Source organism: Colletes latitarsis, chromosome 11, assembly GCF_051014445.1.
Source record: "Colletes latitarsis isolate SP2378_abdomen chromosome 11, iyColLati1, whole genome shotgun sequence".
Lineage (NCBI taxonomy): Eukaryota > Metazoa > Arthropoda > Insecta > Hymenoptera > Colletidae > Colletes > Colletes latitarsis.
This window is the reverse complement of record NC_135144.1, coordinates 21110642-21124493: the sequence shown is the minus strand read 5'-3', so window position 1 is coordinate 21124493 and position 13852 is coordinate 21110642. Positions and strand designations below refer to the sequence as shown.

At 37.0% G+C, this 13852-nt stretch overlaps 2 protein-coding genes and 1 long non-coding RNA gene across 5 annotated transcripts in view; 2 read left to right on the top strand and 1 right to left on the bottom strand.

Moving 5' to 3' along the window:
- The first annotated feature begins 22 nt into the window (after nucleotides 1-22).
- Pnkp (Polynucleotide kinase 3'-phosphatase) lies at nucleotides 23-3228 on the top strand. Of its 3 annotated transcripts, none has more exons than XM_076778098.1 (9): nucleotides 23-216; nucleotides 483-660; nucleotides 745-1238; nucleotides 1301-1546; nucleotides 1624-1692; nucleotides 1867-2136; nucleotides 2262-2543; nucleotides 2708-2769; nucleotides 2845-3228. In XM_076778098.1, exons 2-9 carry the CDS (start codon nucleotides 519-521, stop codon nucleotides 2966-2968), a joined length of 1689 nt encoding a protein of 562 aa, XP_076634213.1. In that variant the 5' UTR covers nucleotides 23-216; nucleotides 483-518; the 3' UTR covers nucleotides 2969-3228. The 3 variants fall into 3 exon arrangements, with proteins under 3 accessions (XP_076634213.1, XP_076634211.1, XP_076634212.1); XM_076778096.1 differs by having other exon boundaries at nucleotides 730-1238; XM_076778097.1 differs by lacking the exon at nucleotides 23-216 and adding an exon at nucleotides 324-407 and having other exon boundaries at nucleotides 730-1238.
- Nucleotides 3229-3230: 2 nt separating this feature from the next.
- On the top strand, nucleotides 3231-8130 carry LOC143348168 (putative RNA-binding protein 19). Its single transcript, XM_076778087.1, has 12 exons — nucleotides 3231-3726; nucleotides 3790-3994; nucleotides 4068-4270; nucleotides 4352-4576; nucleotides 4657-4927; nucleotides 5009-5218; nucleotides 5584-6524; nucleotides 6610-6812; nucleotides 6895-7011; nucleotides 7083-7188; nucleotides 7258-7384; nucleotides 7469-8130. The coding sequence occupies exons 1-12, from the start codon at nucleotides 3691-3693 to the stop codon at nucleotides 7534-7536; spliced, it is 2712 nt and encodes a 903-aa protein (XP_076634202.1). The 5' UTR covers nucleotides 3231-3690; the 3' UTR covers nucleotides 7537-8130.
- LOC143348173 (uncharacterized) overlaps nucleotides 5232-13852 on the bottom strand; it is a 34173-nt gene continuing 25552 nt past the window's right edge. Inside the window, exon 3 of the long non-coding RNA XR_013080723.1 lies at nucleotides 5232-5392. This is a non-coding gene — a long non-coding RNA (uncharacterized LOC143348173). The remainder of the gene's footprint in view (nucleotides 5393-13852) is intronic.

The window sequence follows — 13852 nt, the reverse complement described above, 5'->3', positions numbered from 1 at the left end:
TCATAATTGATATTTTATTCAAATTCATATATTAATTATGATGTCTTTGAACAATATATCTGATACCATCGATAGTATTATTCGATGAACATCGATGTTTTTTTTTTATATGTATCCCTAGGCTTGAACCGACTCTAACCCAATTTGACTAATATAATCGTAACAAAAATGATAGGAAAGATTTTGTTTTCGACAAGGTTGAATGTTAAATTGAAGGTATACAAAATTCATAGATTGTAGAAGTATTTAAATTAATGTTAATATTAATGAGCGAACAAATGTTTATCAGAAATTTATAAAATTTTGCGAAAACGAATTGCTATCAGAAATGTCGTCCATTGTTATTGTTATTCATATTTAAAATTCGTTATCTTGGAAATTAATTTTACGAAAGCATGATGCGTTATGTAATATTTAATTTATAATGTTCTAAATATTAAGTATCTAATACATTAAGCTCTCTTATTGTTTTATTATTACAGAAGTATTTCATACATTATTTTTCTATTTAAATTACTATGAGCCAGCAAGCCAAAAGTTGTTATTTAAAGAGTAATGATAAGGCATTACTAACAGTATATTTACCACACCAAGAACCAGTCATTGTGGGCCGTTGTCCAGAAACAAACATTATAGATACACAGTGCTCCAGACAACAAGGTTAATATTTCTTGTTTTATTTCATACCTTTAATTGTTACTCTTATCATATAATTGTTACATGTTACAGTGAGATTATATGCAGATTATCAAGAGTATAAAGTCTCCATTCAACAGCTTGGCAAAAGACCATGTGGATTCAATGGTTTCAAGACACGTAAAGATAATAAATTTATAGGCAAACACGAGGATTGCTTGGAAATTTTATATGGAAAATATGTGTACCAAATAGAATTTAATCCTCCACCTTCCAAAACTCTTTTATTGGAGAAAAGAGCTAGAGAGTCAGAAATAAATAACGAAATTGAACAAGGTGCTTGCAAAGTGGCAAAATTAGAAATGGATGATATAAATCCTAGTTGTAAGGAAGGAACAGAGGAAGGAGAAACACAAGAAGAGAAAAAACAGACAAATAGTAGCGACGGTATTTTGAAATTCATAAAGAGAGGTAATGCAACTTCTGACCAGTTGGAAGACAAAGCTAACGAAGATTCAAATAATAGCCAACACATATGGAAAAGTATAGAAAGCGAAGAACTATTAATATACACTATGCAAGGGGTACAAGGGCGTTCAAAGGTAATTCAAAGAAACATTATTCATAATTTATGTAATAATTATTTGGATATATTGATTTTTAGATAGCAGCATATGATATGGATGGAACATTGATAACAACGCGTTCTGGATTAGTATTCCCAAAGAATTACGATGATTGGCAACTTATATATCCCAGTGTGTCAGGTAAATTGAAGAAGCTTCACAGTAGTGGCTACAAAATAGTGATTTTCACTAATCAAAAGGGGATCGGAACTGGAAAACTAAGCGTTAAATGTTTCAAGAAGAAAATCGAAAATATAACGCGGAGGATCGGTGTTCCGATGCAGGTATATTTTGCTTTTCATAGATTGGAATAAATAAAACTGCTTCTGTTCTTTATGTATGTATATTAATTCGTTTGTAGGTTTTTATAGCTACTGGAAGTAGCATCTACAGAAAACCAGCAATTGGTATGTGGCAAAAACTGAAAGAAGTAGGTATCCCAATTAATTAATTTATACGAGGCGCGTCTAAAAAGTAACGAGATCAAATTTACTGTTTGAAATCTAACATCTCCATTTTCGACAATGGTCTCAGTATTTTAGACACGCTTTGTAAAAGAATCATCGCCATAAATAACATCGATGTCACAGTATTTCTTTTAAAGAACAATGACTCTGTATCCATCGATAAAGACGATTCTTTTTACGTCGGAGATGCGGCTGGACGACCGAAAAATTGGGCACCAGGGAAAAAGAAAGATCACTCGTTGGTGGACAGATTGCTAGCATTAAATTTAGGCTTACAGTTTCACACACCGGAAGAACATTTTCTTGGTCACAAAGAGGCACCTTACGTATTGCCTACGTTTAATCCGAAATGTTTAACAACTGCCGAGATATGCCTAAGAGATAATATAACTTCGAGTATTCAAGAGGTATTTGAAACATTAATCCTTTCAAAATGGCAAGCTTGAATCTCGAACGTACACTGTACCAAAAATAGAGCGTAACATTTGATTGAATCTATAAATGTAGTACAGCTATTTATTTATCGTTTTAGGTAATTATAATGGTTGGATGTCCTGCATCAGGCAAATCACATTTTGTGAAAAATTACCTGAATAATTATGCACACGTTAACAGAGACACTCTTGGAAGCTGGCAAAAATGTATTAGTGCAATGGAAAAACATATAATTGAAAAAAAGAGCGTGGTCGTGGATAATACTAATCCAGATACCGTGTCGAGACAAAGGTATATTGAATTGGCGAAAAAATACGGAGTGTCTGTAAGGTGTTTCGTTATGTCAACAACCTTGGAACATGCAAAACATAATAACAAGGTAATAAAACACTAATCTAGAATCTCTTTTTTTTTAATGCAATAGTATATGTGCAATTAATAATTGCATAATTTAAAAAAAGATCTGATAGCTAGTAACGGAGTTATGACCTGAAAGAATTGCATGGACCATTTTGTAATTCTAATGAACATGTTTATTTGTAGTTCCGACGATTAACAGATTCTAATCACGTTCAAGTTACCGAAGTGGTTATTAACAGTTACGTGTGAGTAGAGTAAAAATCATAAAATCCAATATGTTGAAATTCGAATACAATTTACGTTGCTACTTTTCTTTTTAGGAAAAATTATCAACCACCGAGCTTGGACGAAGGTTTCACAGAAATCCTTACAATTGATTTCATTCCAAAGTTTCAGAAAGAAGAACACCGGCAACTTTACGAAATGTATTTGCTCGAAAATTAAAAATACTCCCTTATGTATACCTGAATTGAGCTCATTATTCTTATGCATAATTAACAATGGAAGATATTTATTTCGTGTTGATAAACATAATTCAGTAAGACATGCTGGTTCACGCTCGAATTTTGTAAAAGACATTAATTTTAAATTGTCATTTGTACGAACTCTAAGTTTTTAATAAATTTGTGTTAAAATAGTACATAACCTTTTTTTACGAACTTCGTGCAAATCGGAATGAAAAGGACCGATGTCCACGCACTTCTAGTGACAATGTTGTTTTCCTTTCTCTTGTTCCCCTTAAAATATGGCGTCTATCTATCTCTGTTACAGTTTTATGTCCCTACCATCGTTAATAAATTTATATTTGAAGGAAATAAAATGTCTCTGATTTTTATCCCTAATTTGTTATCCGAATAAAATTTTATAAAATTCCTTGAATCTTGTCAACATATTGTCGATAACAATATTGTTGATCTTCATAAACATTGCTGCAATGTCTTAAAAATATTACATATGGCACACATACGTTGTGCATAACTTTGCTATTGAAAATCATGATCTAAACTACATAAACGTTGAAAGCATACTTGACATAACTCTTTATAACCTATATAAAAATATTGGGAAACATAACCTCTAAAAAACCGCATGGTTTAGTTCACCTCGTCGATAAAATAAACAATCAGTACAAAATACTCTTTAAAAGTAATTATGATTGATAGAAAATGTCACGACTGATAGTAAAGAATTTGCCAAAAAAAGTGAGTAATAACATTAACGTAATGTCAGAATGAGTAAAAAATATTAATTCGTTGTAATAATAGATTTCAGATACTAAATTGAAGGAAGTGTTTAGCCAGAAAGGTTTGGTAACTGATGTGCAATTGAAATACACGAAGGATGGAAAATTCCGTCGATTTGCTTTTATCGGATTTAAAACAGAAGAGCAGGCTATTGCTGCAAAAGATTATTTTGATAATACCTGTATTGACACTTGTAAAATATCCATAGAGCAGTGCGCGAGTCTAGGTATTCTATAATGTTTAATACATTAAGGTTGCGTGAAAGTAACAGGTTGAATTTAATTTGTTTAATCTCATAGGGGATTCTTCTAAACCCAGGTCATGGAGTAAATATGCACCCGACAGTTCAAAAAATATAGCAAGCAACGAGGATTCTATAGATGCACTAGACACTGAATTGTTAAAGAAAACAGCAAAAGATGAAAAAAAGAAAGAAAAGAAGGCCAAGAAAAGTAAAAAACAAACAGAACTAAACGAAGAAATCAAAGAAGCATTGGAAAAAGTAAACTTATGTGTTTTAATTAATTCTTTTATATGGTTATTATTTCCAGTCTAATGTTTGTTTAATTTAATTTGAATTTAGCATAAGGATGACCCATTATTCATAGAATTCCTTGAAAGCCACACAGCAAACAAAACTGTATGGAAGAATGATACTCTACTAACAGCTATTCAAAGTAAAAAGCATAGTGATGCTGAGGATAATGATAAAGAGGATAGTAATAAAGATGATAGTGATAAAGATGATAGTGAAAAAGAAGAAGCTGAAAAGCAAAAACTTGCAGACAAAGTCATATCTGATTTAGAGGTGAATAGAAATTTATGTACTTCATAAATATGCTACCTACAAACCAGTGTAGTAATGTAATATTTTTTTTTTCGGTGCAGTATATGGAAACACTGAAAACAAAAGGTCAAAATACAAAGAAGAAGGATTCAGATGACAAGAAAGTATCAAAAGGTGGCCCTATAAAATTCTTCACTGTGAAACTTAGAGGTCTGGGATACAATCATAAGAAAAAGGACATCAAATATTTTTTTCGTCCGCTGAAAGCAAAATCGATACGAGTGCCGCCAAAAATCAAGGGCATAGCTTACGTTGGTTTTAAAACCGAGCAACATCTGAAGAAAGCATTATTGAAAGATAAATGTTTTTTAGGTAATAACAACGGCCAATAACAAATAAAATGTTACTTTCTAATGTCCCTTCAAATTATGCCGATACTTGCAATTTTCATAGGCGGAAAACAAATATTTGTAATGAAATACGAAGCGAAAGATGAAAAATCTAACAGGGAACAGAACGAAAACGATCCTAATGTTAGGTGGAAAAAGCAAGAAGAGGCGCTAAAAGACGAAGAGAGCATAGCAGAGTCTGGAAGAATGTTCATCCGTAATCTGTCTTACACCACAACGGAAGACGATATGCGAAAACTATTCGAAAAGTACGGTACGTGCCTTTTCCCCGTTTTTCTGTTGCGCCATTAACGCGCATAAAACATTTTGTACGGGGTTTCTGTTCACTTTTTTAAATACAAAATAGTAAAAATTGTAGAAGTTACTTAATTGCACATCCAGGATGTCTCAAAAGTATGGGTCCGGATGGCTGACACGATAACACGATCTGAAACAAACAAATCAAAAAGCATTTTGTTCAGTAAGAATACAGTTATTGCTCGAACTAAAAAAAATTAAACATCTCAATTAAAATATGAAATATTGTATTGCATGAAAAATCGAACTCCATCAAAGTGTTAAATCATGAGGCTTAAAAGTTAAAAAAAAAAGTTAACTATCGTTATTTTGATCGATTAGGTCCTTTAACCGAATTGAATCTATCCGTGGACAAAATAACCAGGAAACCAAAAGGATTCGGCACGGTAACATTTTTAATGACCGAGCATGCGGTCAAGGCGTACGGCGAATTAGACGGTACGATCGTGGACGGCAGAATGCTACACCTTCTTCCTGGAAAAGCAAAATTCGATCCCATGGAGCAACTCGACGAACAGGGATTAACTTATAAACAGAAGAAGGAATTGAAGGTCAAAGCGACAGCGGGATCCGCGCACAACTGGAATACCCTGTTCCTTGGTCAGAATGCCGTAGCGGACGCTATAGCGGCTACTTATAATACAACGAAGGAGAAGGTGCTGGAAGATGGAACGAAAGGTTTGAGTGCTGCGGTGAAACTGGCGCTGGGAGAAACGCAGTTGGTGCAGGACACCAAGAACTTCCTGGAAGAAAATGGCGTCTGTTTGGACGCGTTCAATCAGCCGGCGGCCAAACGATCGAAAACGGTGATACTCGTGAAAAATTTGCCTGCGGCCACACCGGCGCGAGAGATCCGTCAGTTGTTCGCGCAGCACGGCGAATTGGGAAGGCTCGTGATGCCGCCGTCGGGTATCACCGCGTTGGTGGAATTCTTGGAACCGTCAGAAGCACGCAAAGCATTCACGAAATTAGCATACAGCAAATACAAACACTTGCCGCTTTATCTGGAATGGGCGCCCGACAATAGTTTCACGGTTCCTCTCGTCGAGAGGAAGAAAACAAAGGACGCTCGAGCGAACGAGAAAGAGGAGGGAAAGGAAATTGTAGAGGCGGCAGACCAATCGGTAGAACGTTCGGAGATTATAAACGACACTAAGAAAACTGAGAAAGAAGAAAGCGAGGACGAAGACGAGCCTGAACCAGACACGACTCTTTTCGTGAAAAATATTAACTTCTCGACTACGGACGAGCAATTAAAATCGGTATTTATTATTCTCTTAAGTACGAAAACAACCGGTGTATTTACTATTCTGATCGAATAGATAACATATTCTTTTAATGTTTCAGTATTTCAGCAAATGCGGTCGCCTTCATTATGCCACAGTCGCAACGAAGAAGGATCCAAAGAATCCTGGTAGTAAATTATCCATGGGTTATGGATTCGTACGTTACAAAACAAAGGCCGATGCAGATCGTGCACTGAAAGTGTTACAAATGACTGTGCTGGAAGGAAAGACTTTGGAGCTGAAACGTTCCGAGCGGACGTTAACGTATGTCTATAATTTCGCCTGTGATTCAATTTCTTGAACTAATTTTACATAAACGGAAATTATTATTCGTTCGAATGCACAGGACCGACGTTAAGACTGCGAAGAAAACATCTAATGTCACGGCTCAAACGGGCACGAAGATCCTCATACGAAACATACCGTTCGAGGCGACTGTCCAGGAGATCACTGAACTTTTCAAGTAAGTATTCTTAAGGAAAATACAAGTTCAATTCAAATTTTAATTCATCGTATTCGAATTCGAATTCGTAGAGCATTTGGAGAACTGAAAGCAGTGAGACTACCGAAGAAATTAATTGGCGTTGAGAAACACAGAGGATTCGCCTTCGTGGAGTTCTACACGAAAAGCGAGGCCAAGGTATCTACTTACGGAGCCGAAAGAACAATTGAATTAACCGTCTCTTAATTGCTATTCGTTTGTCCGCAGAAAGCATTTAAAGCCCTGTGCCAAAGTACCCACTTGTACGGTCGAAGGTTAGTGCTGGAATGGGCTCAAACCGAAGAGGACTTGGAAGATATTAGAAAAAGAACTGCTAAACATTTCGTTTACCAAGGTACCCATACTCAAACGATTACTGTAAATTTCTTATGGCTCGCTTTATCGCGTGATTATTGTTAAATGTATTATCCCTTTGCAGAGGAACCGACGAAGAAGAGCAAAAAGGCTACGATAAGCCCGGAAGACGTTGGCTTGGAAGCAGAATGAGTTGTTTCGTCGACCACGTAAATCATTTGTATAATTGACTGTTTATAAGACGACTTTGTACATAGTATTCGCGCACGACGTACAGAATAAACTATAAATTCATCGAACAAGCACGATGCTATCGCGCGCGTTTCCGTTCGAGCGTTGGCATCGAGACAAGTCGACGGAAAGTTAAAAAGTTCTTTCCGACTCGCGAAGGCGTGCAACGATATTGACCTTCGCGTCACGTCGAAACTTTTTCTTCGGTCTCACTTTTCTCGAAAATGTTTAGGATTTCTACGTGCACCGTGTCACGGTTACTAATGGCATGTATTTGGGTTCTGATACTATTGAGTCGATCCCTCTCGCGTGCCAATGAACATCGTGTACTCAGCATTGATCGTCGACCCACGTTCCGGCTGATTTAATTGCAGCCTCGAGAGCGGCTGTTGCACCACGTTTCGATACAAGAATGCGTCTCGACGTCACGATTCCAGTTTAAGGCGCTCGCAGTACATGAAATCTCTATAAAAACACTATTACTTTGAATAAAAATAAGGTTTTCACATGATACTAACATGTATTTATAGAATAAAGGAATTATAGAAATTTCGTCCTCGAATTCCACGTTATTCTTCTGTCTATAGGCGTTCCACCTCCGATTCCTGTTTCCTTTTGAATATTCAGTATCTGGATAGCGCTGTGCGAAATCTTGGAAACCTTGGAATAATAAAATGTTTGATATCAATGCTGATCAAACGTTTAATATTACCCTTTTTATCTGTACAATCTTGTGAAGTAATGTTCGAGGAACGTAAAGGACGATCTTTTCTTTTTCTTTCTTAATTCACCACATTTTCTATTCATTTTTTGCATCTCTTTACAATGGACAGAATTGCATCAATGATTTCACGCCTTATTCGCCCGCTGACTATTTCTAACAACATTGTCATGTAGTATCCATTTCTCATTGCCAGTGAGAATCGGGCCAAGCCACGTTTTCCTGTCGAGACAACGAGGAATCGTTAACCAGAGGAAGCACTTGTTTTCCTTATGTTCCATTTGTATCTTGTATGATCTGATCCACGATTAACAAGTTTCATTAAATTGAATAACACTGTGGTTAGAGAGGATCAAAAATATAATGTTTCAGGTACAAAGTTGAAACGGGGTCCGTATAATCTAATGTAAGCTTTTCCTAAGTGAACACATAGGGGGCATCTGAAGGTCAACTTTATTTTCTTAAATGCAACTGGTGCAACTCGTCTTTCCTTGCACAGAACTATTCTACCTGGAAAACCCTATGTTATTTCTACGTTATTGTTGTCATAATTCTACATTTTACAATAATAAGAGTCACCGTCGACTCTGAACATTCGGGTGGATTTATAAACTCGACAAAATTCGAGGAAAAAATGTTAAGGAGCGCCGTCTGATTTGCATACATTCCCGGAGGCTCGTGGCAGAGATAAATTCGCCAAAAAAATGTCTGAAAATATGACTGCGCGTTATCAATATTGAAAGGAGCTGGCTTTGGGTGCGGGGCCCCGGGAAGAAATGTTTTCCTTTCACCTACGGTCGAAGGAGAAGCGCGTACGAGGTGGTTCGAATAGAGAGGGGACGAACAGGGGGATGGAGATGAAGGTGGAGGTGGAGACGACCCATGAAAGTAACAGTGCCTTCTCCACCTTCTGTTCAGGACTCAGTCTCATTCTCCTTGTCCTGGAGAACGGTCACGCTCGCGAGTCCAACAGTGTTAATTCTCGGTGTCGTCGTCCAGGTACAAGGTCGCGAGTGCACCGGAAACGTGCACGGTGAAAACGAGAACTCGTGTCTATGCAAGCATAGTGCGCGATGTGCTCGACCTGACGAGATCGCCAGCGGAAACAATCGACAACAGGCTCGGTGTCGCGGAACAACGAGAAGATGGACTGGGTAAGACATTTTTATACTGTTATCCTCTGTTGACCCTCGGACAGTCAGTGTGGCTTCGCGCGTCGATGCATCGGTGTTACAAAGCTCTTTCGTGCCTGTGATCATCCGAAGATCATAAATATTTAATCTGCCCCCTGACCGTTTCACACCCAGTGTAAAGACCCACAATTACTAGCCCCCTCTAATTCGTATAATCAAAGAAGGGTACTTGAACGACCTAATCTTGAGCCTAAGTATCATTGCATGTAGAGGCGTTCTCTCTTGCATTTTTTCTATTTAGTTTGAGTGTACAGAATTCCAACTTCAATCATTTGCAACAGATTTGATTACAATTCAGCTATTTACACTTGTACCCCATGGTTTATACAGGGTGTTCGACCACTCCTGGGAAAAATTTTAATGGAAGATTCTAGGGGCCGAAATAAGATGAAAATCAAGAATATCAATTTTTTGATGGAGGCTTCGTTAAAATGTTATTAAAAAATTAAATTAAAAAATTTCAAATCATTCTGAAAAAATTATTTTTGGTTGTGAGGGTCAATTACAATCATTTTTGGTCAATAGACATACCCCCGAAATCCTGTCCACTTTCTAGAAAAAAATTCGAGAATGTGCGAAATTTTTCGATGAAATTGAAAAATTTCAAATCGTTCTAAGAAAATTATTTTTAGTTACAGAGGTCAATTACAATCATTTTTGGTGGATAGACATACCCCCGAAATCCTGCGCATTTTCGAGAAAAAAAATTCAGTACTTTAAACGTTAATAACTTTTTAACGAAGCCTCCATCAACAAATTGGTATTCTTGATTTTCGTCTCATTTTGGCCTTTAGAATCTCCCATTAAAACTTTTCCCAGGGTTGGCCGAACACCCTGTATATCTTCGATTATGTATCATTATTTACAATTAAAATTAATCATCATGCGGTATCTTTTCAAGCACTCTCAAACTATCGTAGAGAAATGCGTCGATCCGATGATAGTTGGTTTTAGAAATATTTGTTTTTGTAAAACATTCGAAGATTTCCAACGAGAAGCTCAATTAGTATATCTAACGAACGATGCCAAAGCGTAGGTAACTTTCTCGTTAGAAAGATAAATGATAATGATGGTTGTCTACTTTTTTAATGCATATCTAACTGGAGATGGTTATATTCTTTTCGAGATAAAACATTTCGAATGACGAATAAAATAAGCAACTTTTTATCCGTTATTTGTCCAATAAAAATGATTACTTGAATTATACAATTGAATTATGCATCGCAGAAAACAAATAACTCTTGCCCTTCTTTGTACCTAACCTTCAATTTGCATGATAGATTGTCCCATACTTTATTGTCGCATACTTTATGTCCCAATAAAAAACGTACGAATTACTTTTATATGTATTACCCATTATTTCTGTACACAAAACATTATATATTTATGTAAACATACAATAAACTTACGAAAGTGAAATTTCACTTGTACCTTCTTCACTTTTCCATGGAAAAACAATTTTTTTATTCCTATTGAGATGAATATCGCCTATGTTACATTAATTATTTACACAAAGTCTTCCTAAATTTTTCATTAAATATGTATATTTATCTCGTACTTGGCGCCTAACCGCCATATTGAATAATTCTTAGTTCCTTTGTTTTCCCGCGTAAGCGATGTAACTCGAGCCTGCAATAAATCTGTATTATCTTCTGCTTCGATTAATACGCGTGGAATCTGACTACCGTATAAATCAAAAGTTAGATGTAATTCTAAACGTGAATATCGAGAGCAAATTACTAATTCAACGTTCACTTTCTGACGCTTTTAAACTTTGATTGTCCTTGTCGCGTGATATCGCGATATCTAGCTTTTGCAAGATGATATTCGAACGATTAATACCCTTACCCGAAAATATGAGTCGATAAACAAGAAACACGAATCACGAATTTCAATCGATTGAACATTGCGCAACCCTCCCAGATCGTTGATCGATGCTGCTTTCTCTGTACCTTATCCGATCGATTTTTAACACTAGCTTGTTTTTCCCGGTTCTAACGATGGAATTTAAAGCATTTCGAATTTATACATACGATGGAAAATTTGAATCTTTATGGTCTTAACAATTTCAAATCATTTCAAAGCTGAGATTCGAACAGCCCCACGCTATCGAGCACTGACCATTTTTTAAGGTTAGTGGCGTGACGTCACAGGTGGTCGAGACACGAGAAGGTCTGTTGCTCGTAGAAAAAGTATCAAAATAAACGAAATCCTACTTTGCATTCAGGATTCTCGTAAAAAACGAAACCGCGCTTAAATATTCGAGTCTCGTATGGAATATTCGGGAACGAGATTTTCTTGTTTCGTTGTTCGCGAGATCGCTAACAACTCTGCTCAAGCGTAGTCAGAGTATTCGAGGGCGAGATCTGCATGCGTATCGAATACCTGGGAACATTTGTCGGCTTCCTGCCAGCGGGGGAGGGAGAGGAAATCTACCGGTTATTCGAGACTTACCGCTGTCTCGGGCTGCACGCTCCGCTTCAAGTAGCTGCGACAAGCAAAGAAGGAGCGAACGCGTGTAGCAATTCGAGATTGCAAAACTGTCGAGGTCGCGACGGTTCTCGCCCGTTTCCACCGCGGACGCCAGGATCCCTCCCTGTTTTGCGATCCCTATTCGAAAATCCTCCATTCCAGTCGTGAACTTAAACAATGGTGCCCTAAGATACACTAATGCGTGACTAACTTCTCACAATTCATCCCCCCCCCCCCCCCACAATCCTTCTACTCAGCGTCTCGAGCTCAACGAAACCTGACCCAGCAAAAAAAGAACAGAATCGTGGCGGGACAAATGGGGTACTTACTTAAATATTGTATATTGTATTAAAGAATAAATAATTGGACAACATTCCATAATGACCACACCATACTTATTTATTTGGTAGAAAATCTAATGAATTCTAGAGCCATGCACGGAAATCGTTTTCTAATCGTCGAAAGGTTAGGGACGCTCCGACAGGTGTTCACGATGTTTGCACAATTAGAAATTAAAATGCCGCCGGGCGTTTTCGAGAACGATCGGCTCGAGTTCAATGGGAAATAAATTGTGCAACGTAGAAGGAACTGGGACACGAAATTTGTACTACAGCTAATCCTGTAACATCGAAATCATCGCTTTCGCAATATACAGGGTGTTCGGCCACCCTTGGGAAACATTTTAATAGAGGATTCTAGAGGTTAAAATAAGACGAAAATCAAGAATACCAATTTGTTGATGGAGGCTTCGTTAAAAAGTTATTAACAATTAAATTCAGAAATTTCAAAACGTTATGGAAAAATTATTTTCGGTTGCGGGGGTCAATTACAATCATTTTTGGTAAATAGACATACCCTCGAAATCTTGCGCATTTTCGAGAAAAAAATTCAGTACGGTCGGAACTTTAAACGTTAATAACTGTTTAACAAAGCCTTCATCAACAAATTGGTATTCTTGATTTTTGTCTTATTTTGGTCTCTAAAATCCCCCATTAAAATTTTTCCCAGGGGTGGCCGAACACCCTGTATAAAAAAATCATGATTCGACAAAGTTTGCTAAGAATCATGAATACGTTTATGTATCTACGATCTTTTCAGAGTCAGGATGACTCAATACGAAGCAGGATATATTTGTAACCTGGTATACATATGCCTGGTCTTTCCCGTTTACCGAATAAAGACATAATTTCAGAGTCGATATTTCTACATAAATATCCCTAAACTATTAACCGGCACGTGTTTTGAACACCTGCGCCATCTGGCTGTTCTATTTATGCTAAGAACACTTCTGCTCTAGCAACGGATGATTCATTGGATCTAATTTCTTATTGAAATGACATGAAAGTGTATAATTATGATTATTATGTATAATTCTAATCTTGTAATATCGAACGCAACACTAAATTCCTAACTACTTTCACGGTATTGGAAAGCTAAATGGTGTGCAAATGTCAAGAATATATTAACATAATAGTTATTGCAGGGAGAAAGATCAATCCTGGTAGAAATTGCTTCTACCGAATCAGACGTTTTACTAATCAATGGTTCCCATTAATGCGAGAATGATTTCTCTTTCTCCTCGCAATAGAACATAACCTTCAATTGATGACGCGTGTCTACGAATAATATTTTTGTTGTTAAATATAACAACATAAAATTAAAAAACGCTGACCTCACAGGGACTTACTTATCAGTGTCACTGTGAATCGACCTTCGTGGCTCTTCGAGATGAAGGAACGCGCGAAAGAAAAGTGTAAAACGATAGCAACTGGAAGGACGGACATGATGTATGGCGAATAAGGCAGACACGAAAGAACGAGAAAAGCGAAAAAACTGTTGAACGGAGTAAGGAAGGTCACCGGTTAACCTTTCGGGTCGAGACACGTCGACT

Excerpts from the sequence above, each read along its gene's own strand:
- Pnkp (XM_076778096.1), top strand. The coding sequence starts at position 519 with ATGAGCCAGCAAGCCAAAAGTTGTTATTTAAAGAGTAATGATAAGGCA. Across the intron at positions 661-729 it reads ACAGTGCTCCAGACAACAAG|TGAGATTATATGCAGATTAT; the intron begins GTTAATATTTCT and ends TACATGTTACAG. Across the intron at positions 1,547-1,623 it reads GGATCGGTGTTCCGATGCAG|GTTTTTATAGCTACTGGAAG; the intron begins GTATATTTTGCT and ends ATTCGTTTGTAG.
- LOC143348168 (XM_076778087.1), top strand. The coding sequence starts at position 3,691 with ATGTCACGACTGATAGTAAAGAATTTGCCAAAAAAA. Across the intron at positions 3,995-4,067 it reads AGAGCAGTGCGCGAGTCTAG|GGGATTCTTCTAAACCCAGG; the intron begins GTATTCTATAAT and ends TTAATCTCATAG. Across the intron at positions 4,271-4,351 it reads TCAAAGAAGCATTGGAAAAA|CATAAGGATGACCCATTATT; the intron begins GTAAACTTATGT and ends ATTTGAATTTAG.